The 19,045-nt window shown below is 48.4% G+C and overlaps 1 protein-coding gene across 1 annotated transcript; it reads left to right on the forward strand.

The window, feature by feature from the left end:
- The first annotated feature begins 14,624 nt into the window (after window positions 1-14,624).
- On the forward strand, window positions 14,625-17,171 carry LOC117191722. Its single transcript, XM_033396509.1, has 3 exons — window positions 14,625-14,800; window positions 15,272-15,504; window positions 17,016-17,171. The coding sequence occupies exons 1-3, from the start codon at window positions 14,695-14,697 to the stop codon at window positions 17,169-17,171; spliced, it is 495 nt and encodes a 164-aa protein (XP_033252400.1). The 5' UTR covers window positions 14,625-14,694.
- The last annotated feature ends 1,874 nt before the right edge of the window (window positions 17,172-19,045 follow it).

The following is a 19,045-nucleotide window of genomic DNA, read 5'->3' on the forward strand; positions in this document are numbered from 1 at the left end:
GGCTTCGGGCGTTGCTTTCCTCGGCTGCATCTTCGTGTCGGTGGCGTACGTGCCTGGATCGATATTTGGGGATGCGTCGGCTTTGATGAAAGGCATCCACTGCTGGCGATCGGTGTTGCATTACATGACGGAGCTAGGAATGTGATACTCCTTGGTTTTATGTCTAGCTTTGATTGGTCCTCATGAGTGGCGTGATTCTAAAGAATCGATTTCTCGAGAGTGGCGTGATTCTAATGTTGATGAAACAATGTGGTCCATTGTTTATATTATGGGGGGCCCTAGCTTGGAGTATGGGAAGAAACAGTTATTGATTCTTGAGTGGGGTCCTGTTACTTGTGTGGATGGGGTGGATGAATTGTACATAAACATAATGTGTATGGGATGTGGGGAATTATGGATATGTCACTCGACTCAGCTCGATCATCCTTTTTAGCCCCGACCGGCCTGGATAGGGAATCCACCCAGCCCGTGCGCCGCTTGCGCATTCAGCAGCTGCTGTCGCCTGGAGAACGCCAGTCCGGCGAACCTGTCGAGAGTCCGCATTCTCTTCTGAGAAGCCGTCACATCGGAGAAGGTCCAGTCGCCATCCGTGTAGTGAACTTCAAGTCCATCGAGGTCTCGCAAGTCTGTATAGAGGGGACTGCGTTCTGCGCCGCATAGACATGCTGGCGTGTCGCTAAGGCTTCTTCCATGCAGAAATGCATTGAGCGATCCGGGGACCGTCAGCAGGAACCCAGCGCGCAGCGTGAAGCCAAACCTTCGTTCGCTGTAGACGAAGCCTGCGTTCGGGATGAAGCGGTGCGTCACCCGACCTGGGGAGTCACCATCATCCCATCTGCGTTGCCTTTCGCACAACAGGCCTTCGTCTAGTCGCGCCATCTTCTGCTTCCAGCTAAGATTTGCCAAATCTTCGCCGTACAGCCAATCGCTTTCCTCCAGCGGATAGTCACGCTTTAGTTTGAAGCTGATTGCCAGGCGTCTGGCAACCAGATCAAACGGGGCGGCTCCAGCTAGTACTTGCAGCGCCATGGTGGACACTGTTCGGCATACCGGTAGGCATCCAATCAGGATGATCCTTTGGCACGCAAGCAGATGCCTCTTGGCAACCCCTTGCGTCGTCATCACGACAGACCAAACCGAGTCACCAAATAGTGCACAGGGCACCATGATGTGACCGTGATGTGCGGGAGAAAGCTCAACCGCTCGCCGACCGTGATGCCTAGGTACCGATACTTGCGCTTATATGGCAGGCTTGCTCCAGCAAACCGTACCACTGGCGGCCGTCTAAGTATGCCTTTGAGCAGCATGACCGCCGTCTTGCTAGTTGAAACGGCAACGCCGACTTCAACTCCTCAAGCGCCTACGATGGACATTAACTCACCTCCTTTTTGTTCGAGCTCTGATCGGGCATTCCCTTCGATGAGGAGGAGCAAGTCGTCAGCATACGCGCTGAGCGCACCAAGGGGCTCTAAGCGCTGGAGCAACACGTCCATTAAGATGTTCCATATAAATGGACCACTTATGGACCCCTGCGGGCAACCTCGTGTCACCGGAACAGTGGCTACTCCATGCCTACTGACGATGCTCGCACTCCGGCCGGAGAAGAAACTTCGCCACAAGCTTGCTTCTCGGCATCCCAGCTCAAGGAGGCGGCGTAGTGCAGCATTCCGCTCGACGTTGTCGAAGGCTCCCTTGAAGTCCAAGAAGACTCCGAGCACGTATTTCGATCGGCTGGCCGAAATAGTACTCACGACGTGTTTTCAAGCATCCTCCACACAACTTCCTTGGCGAAAGCCAAATTGCCATCTGCAGCCATCCGGAATGGTGTCCTTCAGACGATTCACCATGATGCCGTCAAGCACTTTGCCCAGCACTGGCAACAGACAGATACCCCTATATGAGGTAAGATCGGTCCGGTCCTTATCGGGTCCCTTCAGGAGTGGAACCACCCTAGGATGCTTCCCTTACGTTGGGAAGTACCCTGTCTCCAGGCAGCGGGAATACATCGCTGTCATGTGCTGAGGGATGGCACGCCACAATGCCTTGCAAATGGCACCTGTGATGCCGTCCATGCCGGGAGAGCGTCTGCTCTTTAACCTGGCGACGCATGCATCAACCTCGAAAGCTTCGAGGGCCGGTGGAGCCTCGATCGGGATGGCAATGTGTGCATTCGACTCCGCAACAGGAAAGAAGTTGCGAAGGAGCACACCCGCACAGTCGCGCCATGTTGCGACCATCCGTTCGAAGGCATCCAATCTCCGTGCTCTTTTTGCGGCCTCGGCAAATCCTGTAGACGTGCCCCCACGGATCATCTCTGTTCTCTCCCACGAAGCGTCGCCAGTTGTCTTCCTTCGATCTCAGGATGAGCTTCTTGTACTGCGCTGAGGAGATCATCAACGCGACCACAAGTTCCTCTGCTGCGTCGGTCTCGTGCCGACGAGCGTCCTGGAGCCTTCGCCTCAGTCTCCTGACCTATCGGCGTTTGGAGTGTAGTTCGGCAGTCCACCAAACTACTTTTCTCGCGGCTCTCGGTGTGCTGCGTCCCAGTACTATGTCGCACACACTGTGCACTACAGAGCGCAGTGCAGACACTTGGTTGTCCAACGGGGATTCGGCGATGTCTTCCGGTAATTTGGCTGTCTCCCTTACCACTTCCTCCTCGAACAATCGCCAGCGCGCATTGGAAAGCTTCCAGGACGGCACAGGAGCAATGGGCTCAACTACGTCGTTCGGGTCAGTCGTCACCACAACATGGATCATGTTGTGATCGCTGGAGTCCCATTCCTTAACTTCCCAATCGTATGTGGCCCACATAGTCGCAGCTTGGTTGACGATTGTCACATCGATATCGCTTTGGTCTCTACGGTTATCGAATGCAAACACCCGACTGGCTTCATTGAGCACGCCGGCTCTCATCTCGGTTATCCACTCAGACAGCTCACCCCGTGCATAGTTAGCTTGCCCCCGATTGTGTCCGGAGAGCTTGCTAAACCACGCTGGGGATACTGCGTTCGCGTCGAGCCCAAAGATGACAGGAGTGCGGCTGCCCAGCAGCAGCACCGCATCTAAGTACCTGAGGTACGGCGCCAAGTCGGTGTCGAATTGGCAGTACACGGAGCATAGGAAGATTGAGCCGAATCTTCCCGTAACTCTGACGCATACTCCAAAATCCGTGGTAAGGGATGTGGCATGCGTCTCCATTGATGGCGTCCGGTTCGTCGACGATGATAGCAGCTTTTACTCGGCGGTCCTGGAATACTCGCATTCCAGAAGGAAGGCCGGTAATCCACCCTGCTCTATCGACGTACGGCTCCTGGACCAGTGCGAACTGACGGCCAGAGCTGCGCATGATGGCTCCGAGCTCCATCACAGCCGCTCGGCCACGGCCACAACTAGCTTGGATGAAGCTAAACATTAATGTCTAGCTTGCACCCTCGCCAGTACCGCTGTTTTGGAGATTGAGCTAGGTTCCATGGGTATTTGATGGAAACCTTTTGCTAAATCGATTGTCGTAAAATACTGACATTTACCTAGTTTGTCTAGGATTTCATCCATTCGTGGAGTTGGGAACTTGTCCTTAACTGTTATTTCATTTAGACTTCTATAGTCTACTACCATCGATATTTTTGCTTTCCTGAAGCATTTATCTTCTTCGGAATTATAGATATGGGCGAGCAGTAAGGAGAATTCGACTTTCGAATTATTCCCTGCCTGATCATATCTTTGACTTGCTGGTTTACCTCCTGATCATGTATCTGGGAGTATTTGTATGGTCGTCTGTAGACCGGGTCTTCATGTTGAGTTTTGATCTCGTGCTTGATTGTACTTGTGAAAGTCAAATTGTCACCTTCTCTGTACTGCACATCCTTAAACTCATATAATACCTTCTTTAACTCTTCCCTCTCTTCGTCGTTTAAGTGTTCCAATCTTAATTGATTACATTCCCTTAATTCACTGTCTAGAGCGGAAGCGAAGTATTGATCTCCCTCTGGAGATGGGTCAAGGCACTTAGCTGCGATCTTCTCTTCTTTTGTAGAGGGATCAGTGCACTTCTGTGCGGTCTTGCCGGCTTCAATAGCTTCTCCACTCTGAATGATTGGGTACGACCTAGCTCCTAGTGTTACAGTGTCATTTCTGTAATCGATGACGGCTTTACTTGCCATCAAGTATTCTCTTCCTAATAAAATATCATAATTTTCGGAAAAGTTATGTATGTAGAACTTTTGTTCGGACGGACATGTTTTGTTCGCATTCCTCATTATACTCTTAGTTAAACGGACAGGTCCATTGATGGTATGGACCGTAAGGATATCGTCTTTTATCTCGGAATCTGTATAATTTTCTTTCATGATGTTGATCGATGATCCCGAGTCAGCGATACACCTTAATATTCTTTTATTAATGGTAATGTTTATATAGGGTCCTCCTCGGTTTCTTCCGAGGCGGCTTGATGAAAATTTACGTCCATCTTCGTTTGGCCACTCTGGCTCTCCCTCCCTCTTTTAGTAGGTTGGTTGGGTTTGCTGATTGAATGGATTCTGAGCCCTACCTTGATTCAAGGAATTTTTGAACTCATTGTATAATCCAGGATTTTGGGAATTTTGACTTTGATTTGTTCGATTAGTCTGACCTGTTCCAGATGAACTCTGAGTTTGATTGTGATAGTTAGTAGTATTATAATTTGGATAATAGTTTCCAACATTCTTTCGATTTGATTGAGACGATTTCGATTGATCTTTATTTGTACCTGAATCTGTTGTACTAGCTTCGTACAATCCTTCTTCTTGTGCTGCCTTCTTAAGATTAGACAATGTGGTAATATCTTTTCTTGCTAAGGTCATGAACATTCTGTCAGGAAGTTTTCGAGTAATGACATCTTTAATTGTGTTGTTCAAAGCGTTTTTATAAATGACATTATTTTCTGGTATGTTTTCTAAGTTTAGCTTATTGTTTATTAATAATGCTTTTATCTCTAATTCTTCTATAAACTTACGAAGACTGCCGTTGAATCTGGTGGTGTATAGTTGTCGTAAGAGTTCTTCATATGGTGTGTGATTTTTGAACTCGTTGATCAGCGCCGTCTTCAGTTCGAGCCACGTGTTGGGTTGTATCATTTGCGATATGCGTTGTGCCTCTCCTGACAGTTGGATCTCGGTCGCTCCAAATCCTTTGTTGGCGAAGATCTTCAGTTGGATATAATCCGCATACATATTCGATTCGTTTGATAAATGAGCTTAGCTGTCCAGATGAACCGTCATAGGCAGGTATTTGTCTGATCGACAGCAGTGCCTGGTTCAAGTGGATTTCGCTCAATGATGGTGGTGGTAACGCCATGTTGTTGGTGTTGATTGGGTTTTGTTTTGTTTTCAGTAGTTTTTAACTTTATTTTGGTTCACTTGTAAGTTTTTTGATTTTGTATTTAGTGTTTCACTGTTTTTGGTGGATCACTATCTCCGCTTACTTCAGTTCACTTAATTTTAGTTTTGCAAATCGTATGTGCTCGTAACACATAGGTTCTTTGGCGGATTTCACAATTTTATTAACGATTCCGGGATTACGTGATCACAGTAATTAGAAATTACACAAGCTGACCATTACCGAAATATAGGAGTTAATTTTAAACGAAATCCTACCGACTGCGCCAGTTAAATATCCGCAACTCGATTTTAAGTTTTTTAAAAAAGACTTTTATTTTACAACTTAAATATCTTTATGTCACAAGATTTAAATGAATTCCCCGACTTGACTTTGGGTCTGCTTGTCTCAAACGGAACTGATCTCTCTGCTGCTGGCTGGTTTCCATGAGCCCTTCTCTTGGAACTCCCGACTCTGGCTTCGGGCGTTGCTTTCCTCGGCTGCATCTTCGTGTCGGTGGCGTACGTGCCTGGATCGATATTTGGGGATGCGTCGGCTTTGATGAAAGGCATCCACTGCTGGCGATCGGTGTTGCATTACATGACGGAGCTAGGAATGTGATACTCCTTGGTTTTATGTCTAGCTTTGATTGGTCCTCATGAGTGGCGTGATTCTAAAGAATCGATTTCTCGAGAGTGGCGTGATTCTAATGTTGATGAAACAATGTGGTCCATTGTTTATATTATGGGGGGCCCTAGCTTGGAGGATGGGAAGAAACAGTTATTGATTCTTGAGTGGGGTCCTGTTACTTGTGTGGATGGGGTGGATGAATTGTACATAAACATAATGTGTATGGGATGTGGGGAATTATGGATATGTCACTATATACATATATAACGCCATCACGCACCACCGCTACATACGCAGGAACCTGGTACATGCGCCAGTTAGCGCCCCTAAGAAGAAGCTATAGCTATGTACATAGCGACTCTTCCGGTACCAATTGAAAGTATCCTGGTCGGGCATACAATCCCCCTTGGTGAGGGGCGAGGTGTATCTAACACGTCTTCAGATCTATGGGTCTCGGCACCCGGTTGAGAGCGCAACTCCACGAGGAGCCTAGCGGCTCTCCCCGCGTAACGTTTGGGTATCAACCACAGCCACCACGAAACTCCCACTAAAGGCCGACCTCAATGTGCAGCCTTGGAACTGCACAACCCGTGGTACCGATCTTAAGGACTCAGCTCGATCATCCCTTTTAGCCCCGACCGGCCTGGATAGGGAATCCACCCAGCCCGTGCGCCGCTTGCGCATTCAGCAGCTGCTGTCGCCTGGAGAACGCCAGTCCGGCGAACCTGTCGAGAGTCCGCATTCTCTTCTGAGAAGCCGTCACATCGGAGAAGGTCCAGTCGCCATCCGTGTACTGCACTTCAAGTCCATCGAGGTCTCGCAAGTCTGTATAGAGGGGACAAGCACATAGGAAGTGCTGCCAATCCTCGCGTTCTGCGCCGCATAGACATGCTGGCGTGTCGCTAAGGCTTCTTCCATGCAGAAATGCATTGAGCGATCCGGGGACCGTCAGCAGGAACCCAGCGCGCAGCGTGAAGCCAAACCTTCATTCGCTGTAGACGAAGCCTGCGTTCGGGATGAAGCGGTGCGTCACCCGACCTGGGGAGTCACCATCATCCCATCTGCGTTGCCACTCGCACAACAGGCCTTCGTCGAGTCGCGCCATCTTCTGCTTCCAGCTAAGATTTGCCAAATCTTCGCCGTACAGCCAATCGCTTTCCTCCAGCGGGTAGTCACGCTTTAGTTTGAAGCTGATTGCCAGGCGTCTGGCAACCAGATCAAACGGGGCGGCTCCAGCTAGTACTTGCAGCGCCATGGTGGACACTGTTCGGCATACCGGTAGGCATCCAATCAGGATGATCCTTTGGCACGCAAGCAGATGCCTCCTGGCAACCCCTTGCGTCGTCATCACGACAGACCAAACCGAGTCACCAAATAGCGCACAGGGCACCATGATGTGACCGTGATGTGCGGGAGAAAGCTCAACCGCTCGCCGACCGTGATGCCTAGGTACCGATACTTGCGCTTATATGGCAGGCTTGCTCCAGCAAACCGTACCACTGGCGGCCGTCTAAGTATGCCTTAGAGCAGCATGATCGCCGTCTTGCTAGTTGAAACGGCAACGCCGACTTCAACTCCTCAAGCGCCTACGATGGACATTAACTCACCTCCTTTTTGTTCGAGCTCTGATCGGGCATTCCCTTCGATGAGGAGGAGCAAGTCGTCAGCATACGCGCTGAGCGCACCAAGGGGCTCTAAGCGCTGGAGCAACACGTCCATTAAGATGTTCCATACAAATGGACCACTTATGGACCCCTGCGGGCAACCTCGTGTCACGATGCTCGCACTCCGGCCGGAGAAGAATCTTCGCCACAAGCTTGCTTCTCGGCATCCCAGCTCAAGGAGGCGGCGTAGTGCAGCATTCCACTCGACGTATTCCGAGCACGTATTTCGATCGGCTGGCCGAAATAGTACTCACGACGTGTTTTCAAGCATCCTCCACACAACTTCCTTGGCGAAAGCCAAATTGCCATCTGCAGCCATCCGGAATGGTGTCCTTCAGACGATTCACCATGATGCCGTCAAGCACTTTGCCCAGCACTGGCAACAGACAGATACCCCGATATGAGGAGGATCGGTCCGGTCCTTATCGGGTCCCTTCAGGAGTGGAACCACCCTAGGATGCTTCCCTTCCGTTGGGAAGTACCCTGTCTCCAGGCAGCGGGAATACATCGCTGTCATGTGCTGAGGGATGGCACGACACAATGCCTTGCAAATGGCACCTGTGATGCCGTCCATGCCGGGAGAGCGTCTGCTCTGTAACCTGGCGACGCATGCATCAACCTCGAAAGCTTCGAGGGCCGGTGGAGCCTCGATCGGGATGGCAATGTGTGCATTCGACTCCGCAACAGGAAAGAAGTTGCGAAGAAGCACACCCGCACAGTCGCGCCATGTTGCGACCATCCGTTCGAAGGCATTCAATCTCCGTGCTCTTTTTGCGGCCTCGGCAAATCCTGTAGACGTGCCCCCACGGATCATCTCTGTTCTCTCCCACGAAGCGTCGCCAGTTGTCTTCCTTCGATCTCAGGATGAGCTTCTTGTACTGCGCTGAGGAGATCATCAACGCGACCACAAGTTCCTCTGCTGCGTCGGTCTCGTGCCGACGAGCGTCCTGGAGCCTTCGCCTCAGTCTCCTGACCTATCGGCGTTTGGAGTGTAGTTCGGCAGTCCACCAAACTACTTTTCTCGCTGCTCTCGGTGTGCTGCGTCCCAGTACTATGTCGCACACACTGTGCACTACAGAGCGCAGTGCAGACACTTGGTTGTCCAACGGGGATTCGGCGATGTCTTCCGGTAATTCGGCTGTCTCCCTTACCACTTCCTCCTCGAACAATCGCCAGCGCGCATTGGAAAGCTTCCAGGACGGCACAGGAGCAATGGGCTCAACTACGTCGTTCGGGTCAGTCGTCACCACAACATGGATCATGTTGTGATCGCTGGTGTCCCATTCCTTAACTTCCCAATCGTATGTGGCCCACATAGTCGCAGCTTGGTTGACGATTGTCACATCGATATCGCTTTGGCCTCTACGGTTATCGAATGTAAACACCCGACTGGCTTCATTGAGCACGCCGGCTCTCATCTCGGTTATCCACTCAGACAGCTCACCCCGTGCATAGTTAGCTTGCCCCCGATTGTGTCCGGAGAGCTTGCTTAACCACGCTGGGGATACTGCGTTCGCGTCGAGCCCAAAGATGACAGGAGTGCGGCTGCCCAGCAGCAGCACCGCATCTAAGTACCTGAGGTACGGCGCCAAGTCGGTGTCGAATTGGCAGTACACGGAGCATAGGAAGATTGAGCCGAATCTTCCCATAACTCTGACGCATACTCCAAAATCCGTGGTAAGGGTCTCCATTGGCATGCGTCTCCATTGATGGCGTCCGGTTCGTCGACGATGATAGCAGCTTTTACTCGGCGGTCCTGGAATACTCGCATTCCAGAAGGAAGGCCGGTAATCCGCCCTGCTCTATCGACGTACGGCTCCTGGACCAGTGCGAACTGACGGCCAGAGCTGCGCATGATGGCTCCGAGTTCCATCACAGCCGCTCGGCCACGGCCACAATTAGCTTGGATGAAGCTAAACATTAATGTCTAGCTTGCACCCTCGCCAGTACCGCTGCGTAGATTGGGCACGCCGCTGACAGCATGGAATGTGCTGCAGTGTACCCCTTGAAGCGGCAGTTGCGGCAGTCCACGGGGTTGGGACACCGTGCAACGTTGTGGCCGTTCTGTCCACACCGGTGGCACACGTTCTCCTTTAGGCGACATTGCGACACCTTGTGGTCGAAGCCTGCACATCTGTGGCAGGCGTATGTTCGGACCAAGGAGCGGCAGCGGCATCTAAACCACTTTATGTACACGCATTCGTGCAGCGCCTCCTGTGCCGTCGCGTCGACCTCTAGCGTCACGTTGATCGTGGTGCCGTCGGTGACCGACCAGGGTTTACTGCCCAAGTGAACCGACTTTTTAAATTCCGCGGCAGTCATGGTCTCCTCCAGGTTCTTCGTGAAGAGCTCCTCCATGAACTCTTCAGGTGTGATGCACGTGTCCACGTCATACACCACGACCTGAGGCTTGGTCTCCGGCCTCTTCTTAACCTCCAGTCCTGCTTCGGTAAACTTGCTGCTGGCCACTACCTTCCTCAGTTCGCTCACTGAAGGGGTGCGAATAATCGCTCCTCCGCTCTTCAGCTCGCGAACCTCGTGTACGCGGACTCCAAGTGTCGGCACCACGGTTTTTCTTACTCGCTCCACAAGCTCCTTGCTGGTCTCCTCCGGGTTCTTGCTCTTTATTAGAGCATACTAGGTATACCTAGGCCCCCCAGGCCTCCGTATCTACTTCCATTACCCTGTGGCAGCCCGGATCGCAGCCCCTCAGCAACCCTGATCTTAGAGTCGTTCGCTGGTGTGGCAACACCGGCGACTCTGCCAAGCGGTCTGGCATCTTGTTATCTGACTTCGACGCTAAGCACAATAAATGTAGTTTAAATAATAATGAATAAAGATTCATAATACGAACTCAAGCGTACATTGGCCAATGCGCCAAAGTGGTGACCCCTACGTTACAAAACAACAGCAAATGCAAGAACAGCACTATTTTTGCGTTCCCCGATCAAAGACAAAACGGCAGAAGACGGTGAAAAATTTAACGACGCAACAAACATGGCGAACACGGAGGCCACACTAAATGAGTTAAGAGAGCAACTGCCAACAGCTCCAAACTCTCAATATTTAGCTCAGATCATCATTCCAAAATTCAATAAATCCAAAATTGCCAACCGTCACTCAGCCGTGCGCCGCCGAAAAACTGACTCCGACCACTCCAAGTGTGCAGCAGTTGATCTCGTTTGCCACTCCAAGGGCAACGACAGCTGCTGGCGACGCAGATTCGGTAGCCGAATTCATCGCCTCGGAGAATGTGCAGCCAAGTACGTCTGCAGCGTCCGTGTCCGTGGTGTCCGCAAGTTCGCTAGTTGTCCCGTCTATACCGATCCCACCAGTAAATAGACGTTCCGGACCTCCGGATATTGCCACCACAGGTACTAGGCCTGTGGTGACTAAACCACTGGTGGGAGTCCCACCAAAACGACAAGTTTTTGTTTCACGGCTGGCCCCTGAACTCACATCTAATGATGTAATTGCTTTTATTCAAAGCAAAATAAAAGCCGTGGGTTTAAAGGTGGAGAAATTTAACTTCTCTTATGCCAGGGAGATAGCCTCGTTTAAGATAAGCATCTCCCCAACTCAATTTGACACCATTTGCTCCGCCAAATTTTGGCCGGAGCATTTGGTGGTGAAGGAGTTTAAGGCTAAGAAGAAGAATAGGCCCCCCATATCCCTGCCAAACCTTTCCAGTGTGCCACCCTCAACCTCAACTTCCTCTTCCTCAACTTCCCGTCTTGCTTCCACCTTTCCAAAAAACTAACTTCTCTTTTAGTAACCTATCAGAATGTAAGAGGCTTGCGTAGTAAGCTCAGCATTCTTTTCCGGGATAGTGTTGCATTTGCTTCCCACGTTATTGTGTTTACTGAAACCTGGTTAAAGCCGGACATTCTTAGTTCCGAGGTTTTGGCAGGTCGGTACACAACTTTTAGAAAGGACCGTTCGTCTCGACGGGCAGGGGGGGTTCTAATTGCAGTGGACTCTTACTTCACGTCGGAACACTTCACAGTCCAAGTTCAACAGGAACTGGAATTCCTGTGTGTAAAACTGATTCTTCCCGCTTTCGCTATATTCATTACTTGCTCGTATATCCCACCTTCTTCGGATATTTCAATTTATGAGCAGCACTTGTCCGCTTTAACCGCTGTTTCTTCCTCGCTATCTGATAAAGATCGTATGATAGTTCTTGGTGACTTCAACTTGCCAGGAACTGTTTGGTCTTCGGTAAACGAGTCTAGTATCCTAGTGCCCATGTCACGACATGACTTTGTTGACGGCTTGCTTGACCTATCCCTGTCTCAAGTCAACCATGTGAATAATTCCTTGGGTCGATTGCTTGATCTGTGCTTTGTATCGGATCCGACCATAGTGTTGTTAACCCGAGCCCTTCCGCTCACTATACCTGAAGACGCCTACCACCCTACTTTCGAGGTGTCGCTAGATATAGGACCAACTGTATTGGATCGGTCGAGTAGGCTGCCCGAACGTGTCCGCTGCTTTCGTAAAGCCGAGTTTGCGAAGCTTAATAACCTCATTAGGGATTTTGATTGGTCCGCTTTGTACTTGTGCACTGATATCATAAAAGGCACAAACATTTTTTACAATGCTCTTGGCACATTTTTCGATTCTTGTGTCCCGCTTTCTTGTTCGACTAGATCTGGAAAACCCCCTTGGTTTACCAAAGAGTTATCCAGTCTAAAAAACTTAAAATCAAGACTTTATAAAAAATTTCAAGAAGTGGGTTCTCCTACTTCTCACTCTCGCTATGTATTAGCTCGGTCAAACTTTTCAGTTCTTAATGCTCAATGCTATAAGAACTACCTATCTCGATGCAGGATACGTTTTTCTCAGGACCCTAAACAGTTTTACAGCTTCGTAAACAGTAAGCGTAGAACGTCCGCACACCCATCCTCGCTATCATTTTGTAATACGTCGGCAAATAATGATCAGGCAATTGCCGATCTTTTTGCCCGATTCTTCCAAACCACCTATTCTGAGGAAAGCTACTCTGGTCATCCGTACCCATACGGTTTACCGAGGTCGAACGGCATTTTCAGTCCCTTGTTAAATGAATGTTCCCTACTTCATGATCTTCGACTAGTTAAGCCGGTGTTTTCACCGGGTCCAGACGGGGTTCCAGGTTGTGTACTCAGGTACTGCGCCGAGGCTCTGTGTGGACCTTTGCTTAAACTATTCACCCTATCCATTGATTCTTCTTGCTTCCCCCCGATCTGGAAGGAATCGTTTATAATTCCTCTCCATAAAAAAGGTAGCAAGTCTGATGCAAAAAATTATAGAGGTATAGCAAAGTTATCCGTATTCCTAAAATGTTTGAGAGGGTTTTAACTCCGCACTTGCAACATCTCTGCAAGTCACTTATATCTCCAACTCAGCATGGATTTATAAGGCGGCGATCAACCACCACGAACTTGTTAGAGTTTACCTCTTTCATTATTAAAGGCTTTCAAGGTAACTTACAGACGGATGTTATTTACACCGACTTTAGTAAAGCATTCGACTCTGTAAACCATTCCCTTTTAGCGCATAAACTTGACCTTTTAGGGTTTCCGCCCAACCTCCTGAGATGGTTTTCTAGCTATCTTTGTTCTAGGTCTCAAAGAGTCCTCTTCAAAAACTCCCTCTCTTTCCCAGTAAAGGTTTCTTCGGGAGTACCACAAGGCAGCCATCTAGGCCCCTTACTCTTCACACTCTTTATTAATGACTTACCTTCAGTATTAACATACTCTCGAGTACTTATGTATGCGGATGATGTTAAACTCTGTGTCCAGTACAAGGACATTTCATTTCATTCTCGCTTGCAATCCGATCTCAATAACTTTCAGTCATGGTGTTGTGCAAACTTGTTACACCTTAATGCCTCGAAATGCAAAGTTATGACATTTCATCGTTCTAGCCCTTTGTTGGCTCCTTACACCCTATTTGGTGGTTCTCTTGAGAGAATTACCCTGGTGGATGATCTGGGTGTTATGTTAGACCCCAAGTTAAAGTTTTCCGAACACATTTCTACCATGGTAAATAAGGCCATGAGCGTGCTTGGGTTTATAAAGAGGTGGTCAAAGGAATTTGACGACCCCTATATAACAAAGACTCTCTATACCTCGCTTGTTCGTCCGATCTTAGAATACGGCTCCTGTGTATGGTGCCCTCAGTACAAAGTACACCAGGACCGTATAGAATCAGTACAGAAAAACTTTTTACTCTTTGCTCTGCGGGGCCTTAACTGGGATGCGGGTGTAAGACTCCCATCTTACTCTAGTAGACTACTATTAGTAAACCTCCCATCCTTAGTTAACCGTAGAAAAATGCTTGGTGTGATACTTATGCACAACTTGATCAGGGGTGACATAGACAGCCCTGATCTGTTGAGCCGCATAAACTTCACGATTCCTATTAGACTGACTAGAAATTTTATACCGTTGTTCCTTCCACTTTGTAGATCGAATTATTCCTTGCATGAACCGTTTAGGGTCTTATGCTCGGATTATAATTCCCTCTACCATATTATATCCACCACTAATTCTCTTCCTCTTATTAAATTATTAATCCTTACACACCTTTCTATTAATTAGTAACTGTAGTGGTATTTGTACTTTGATTGCATGCTTAGTTTCTTAGTAAGTTTAGTACTAATTTTCCTCGAATGTTAGTCTAATAGCTATCTTTCTTGCATTTTCGCGTTTGGTTCGGCTACTCGCCGCGCGTCATGCGGCAGCGCCCCTCGGTCGGTTGGGCGGGAGGAGGGCTGCGTTTTGCCTGGGATCCGCGCGTAACAGCCTTCTGCTGGTGTCACACGGGCCACTTGACGGTGCAGTAACTGCATCGCCTCTTGAAAGATGCAGTCATTGCATGTCAACGTCCACACAATCCGCAGCTTTATTTCGCGCACCTGGAGCGCCTCCTTAATTTGCACAATGTGGTGCGCGACGATCACAAATTTGAGCTGGTGTCAATACAACTGGAGGGAGACGCCGTTCGTGCAATCGAAGATCTCATTACTCGCCCACCGCCTGTCAACAAGTACGACGCAATGAAGCGTCGGCTGCTCGAAACCTTCGGCGAGTCAGAGGATTCAAAAATGGGACGGCTGCTCCGGGGTGGAGACATGACTGGGAAGAAGCCATCTGAAATCTTGCTTCTGTAGTGAACACATGCATGTACATATGTTATACTCTGTTATATATATGAACTCATATATAAGCGCGTATATAAACGCAGTGACATAAAAAACTATTGTTTTTGTTACACATTCCATCTGAACAGCAACATGATCTGCCTCTTGAGCGCGGATCAGCTAGCTGCCCAAACTGCTGATCAATCTTTTCCCTAAAACACAGGCAGAACCCCAACGAACTCATACTGAGGCTAAGGGTCTCTTTCAATAATCCATTTAATGCTGATCATGCATTAATATAGACTCAGGCAGAGACCGTTCGCACTAATACTAATGTAGTGGTACTCTCTTCATAAGATGCATGGGAGAACTCTCGCTCTCCGATAAACATAAGAACAATTGTAGGCTAAGACTCAAAAATATTCCAATAAACATTCACTTATCAGAACTCAAACACAACGGACCTTCTTCTATCAAATAAAACTCTTTACACTTCACTTGCGTCGCTTGGCACCCGCTAGTGGATGCGAAGCCGTTATACGAAACCTCTTCCTCACCGAGTTGCCTCCGTCGATTCGTCCGCTCATTTCGGTTTGGGAGGAGAATGATCTGGACAAGCTGGCAAAGATTGCCGACAAGATGATCGAAAATAGTGCCATCGAGTCCATGTGTGTTATGTCGACTCAACCCAATTCCGCTGAGCATATTCAGCAGAGCGTCGATGCTGTAAGAAGCAAAAGTCCGAATTCGAAAGACGTTGCTGCTGCTTTGCACATTCTTACACAGAAGGTTGATAAGGTACAACACAACATCCCTAAAAAGCCAAGGTTTCCCAGGGCACGAACGTAGATGATAATGGCAACAAGGCATCCCTGTGTTACTACCACAGTACTTTTGGGGATCGCGCACGCAAGTGCCGGCCAGACTGCCGATATTATCAGCAGTTAAACTAAAGATGCTACCGCTAACTCAGCTGGTAGGCGGTAGCATATCAACGACCAGCGACAAATTATCTGTGAATCACGACCACCGACTGCACATCCAAGATAAAACGAGGGGGAACGTTGTGAGTTGCTGCGGACACCGCAACTCTACATTTATACCCGATACTTAGTCAGTATGGCTCTCCTCCGGCAGACGCCGCTACTATTAAACGACACGACAGAGAGTGCGTGCGAGAGAGACAGAAAATCAGTCTGAGCGTGACGTCGGGCGCTGCGTAGCCACTGCAAATTGATTTGTTCCCTTTGATCTGATCTGATCAGCAATCAGCAAATTCAGCAACCTGATCAGCAACCTGAGGCGAAATTTCGAGATATACGTTTTATAGTGAGATCTCACAGGAGTGCGGATACCAAATTTGGTTACTCTAGCGTTAATAGTCTCTGAGATTTGTGAAAATCCCCAGATTTTCGTCCTTTGCGGGGGCGGAAGGGGGTGTGGCGAAATTTTGAGACAAACTCGTCTCGGTCCGATATCTTAGGAGTGTGGATACCAAATTTGGTTGCTCTAGCTTTTATAGTCTCTGAGATCTAGGCGCTCATGTTTTATTATAAACAAAAAAGCTTATGCTACGTGTGTGTTAGAGAGAGACAGGGCGAGAAAAAATAAAATTGTTTTCTTGATGCTGGCTATAATAATAATACGATCCAATTCAGATTCTGCAGTCTAAAAGATATGGTCATTCTCTACGATTCTGCAATTTTGGTTTTCTCATATCTTTAAAATTGTCGATGCCACAGATTTTCGTTCTTTGTGGGGGCGTAAGTGGGCGGGGCGATGTTTTGAAATATTTTTGTAGCAGTGACATATCACAGAAGTCTGGATCCAAAACATCGTTGCTCTAGCTTTTATATTCTTTGAGCACTAGGCGCTAATAGGGACGGACAGACGGACAGACGGACAGACCGTCGGTCGGACGGACGGACAGACGGAGAGACGGAGAGACAGACAGGGCTCAATCGACTCGGCTATTGATGCTGATCAAGAATATATATACTTTATGGGGTCGGAAACGATTCCTTCTGGACGTTACACACATCCATTTTCACCACAAATCTAATATACCCCAATCCTCATTTTGAGTATCGGGTATAAAAACTAGTCGGATTTTTCTCATCGATTCCGGATCGGTGGTGTCAGTTATACCTTGCACTATGTCTCAACGCAAACTAAGCGATGACAAACTGAAATTGTATGCCGCAAACCAGACTACCATTCGAACCTTTGGAAATCAGGTCCTCGAACTCGACCTGGGCCTGGATCGTTCGTTTAAATGGTCATTTGACATCGCTGACTTCCTAGCACAGTTCCAGTTGCTTATTGAAATCAAGAAACAACGTCTCAACATCTCGCAGGATTTTGTTTCGCCAAATATCGACAAAACGCATTAAGGCAAGGACCGACACACCGATAACTGCACACTCGACAACACGAACTCATCAGATTCACCTTCAGTTCGCCACTACATAACAACAACTAGAGAAGGGGAGAAACTGTCTGTAGCTAAAGAACAGATACATCAACTAATCGACAACAAGATCTGTAGATACTCCAAAAGTCCATGGGCCAGCCCGTTGCACATGGAAGCGAAAACCAGTGGTGGATGGCGCGCCTGCGGTGATTGTCGCAAGCTCAATGCAATTTCCGTTCCAGATCGTTACCCGATTCCCCACATTCATGATTTCGCTGACCGTCTATATGGCAAAAACGTTTTCACTACACTAGACTTCGAACGAGCATACTATCAAATTCCGATGGCACAAGAGGATATCGAAAAGAGAGCAGTATGCACACCGTTTGGGCTAATTGAGTTTGTAAAAATGCCATTTGGACCTAAAAATCCGACACAAACGTTCCAGCGCTTCATGGATCAGATTTTCCAAGCGGTGGAATACGTGTTTTGCTACATTGATGACATTCTCATAATGTCCAACTCAATGGTTGAGCACAGACAACACGTGGATAATGTGTTGCAAATCTTAAAATCGCATAAACTTTGCATCAACGAGAAGAAGTGCTGTTTCGCACAACCTGAAGTGACATTGCTGAGCTACACAGTCAACGGCAACGGAATTAAACCTCCAGAGGATCGAGTGAAGTCAATTACTGAGTACACTCAGCCACAAACGATTTGCGAATTAGGTCGTTTTCTCGGTATAGTTAACTATTACCGCCGCTGCATACCTCATGCATCAGAAATACAGGCGCCACTCAACGACTTGACACGTAACATGAAGAAGAACGACAAACGGACAGTGCAGTGGACGGCAAGCTCGATTAAAGCATTTGAAAAATGCAAGAATAGTATAGCTAACGCCGCAACCCTCGCTCACCCCAGTCTTGATGCAGAACTAAGTCTCACGTGTGACGCTTCCGATACTGCCATTGGAGCTGTGCTTGAACAAAACACGAAAGGAAATTGGGATCCTCTCGGTTTCTTCTCCAAAAAACTCAGTGCAACTGAAAGAGGGTACAGCACATATGATTAACGAGGCTATAAAGTACTTCAGGCACATGTTAGAGGCTAGGATCTTTGTGATAAAAACTGATCACAAGCCACTGATATATGCCTTCAACCAGAAGCCAGAAAAAGCGTCGGAGAGACAACTGCGGCAGCTGGGTTTTATATCGCAACACTCCACTGCAATCGTGCACGTGAGTGGCACTGACAACGTAGTTGCCGATGCCCTCTCCAGGATTAACGCCATCACCATGCCGACGACTCTGGATACTAAAGCTATTGAAACTGCTCAGGCAACGGACATCGAATTGCCTGACATTTTAAATGGAGACACGTCTTTAAACCTACAAGCAATTCCAGTTGACGAGGACATCATCTATTGCGACATGGCAACGGGAACGGCTTGACCATATATTCCTCAATCTTTGCGATTCCATGTATTTTCAAACGTACACGGACTGTCTCACCCAAGTGGCAGGTCAACTCTCAAAAAAATCTCTCGGAAGTACGTTTGGCCGTCAATGCGTAAGAACGTTCTCGAGTGGTCGAGGAATTACCTTCCGTGCCAACGAGCCAAAATTCATAAGGACAACGCTCTGATTCCGGAAAAGATCACCGTCCCCGATGGCTGATCTGACGATCAGCTATCAAATGTCCCATTACGGACATATGAGAAGATCCGGGCGATCCGGGCTGCCACAGTACTCCCCCTAGAAAAGTTACAAATCTTCAGTTTTGTCTTTTCAGAAGAGCTGGTCCTGGAATTCGCCATAAATGCTGGCTTGAGCCTGTCGATTGAAATAG

This window comes from Drosophila miranda (genome assembly GCF_003369915.1).
Source record: "Drosophila miranda strain MSH22 chromosome Y unlocalized genomic scaffold, D.miranda_PacBio2.1 Contig_Y1_pilon, whole genome shotgun sequence".
Taxonomy (NCBI): domain Eukaryota; kingdom Metazoa; phylum Arthropoda; class Insecta; order Diptera; family Drosophilidae; genus Drosophila; species Drosophila miranda.

Excerpts from the sequence above, each read along its gene's own strand:
- LOC117191722 (XM_033396509.1), top strand. The coding sequence starts at position 14,695 with ATGAAGCGTCGGCTGCTCGAAACCTTCGGCGAGTCAGAGGATTCAAAA. Across the intron at positions 14,801-15,271 it reads GAAGCCATCTGAAATCTTGC|TTCACTTGCGTCGCTTGGCA; the intron begins TTCTGTAGTGAA and ends AACTCTTTACAC. Across the intron at positions 15,505-17,015 it reads TTCAGCAGAGCGTCGATGCT|GTCCTCGAACTCGACCTGGG; the intron begins GTAAGAAGCAAA and ends TTTGGAAATCAG.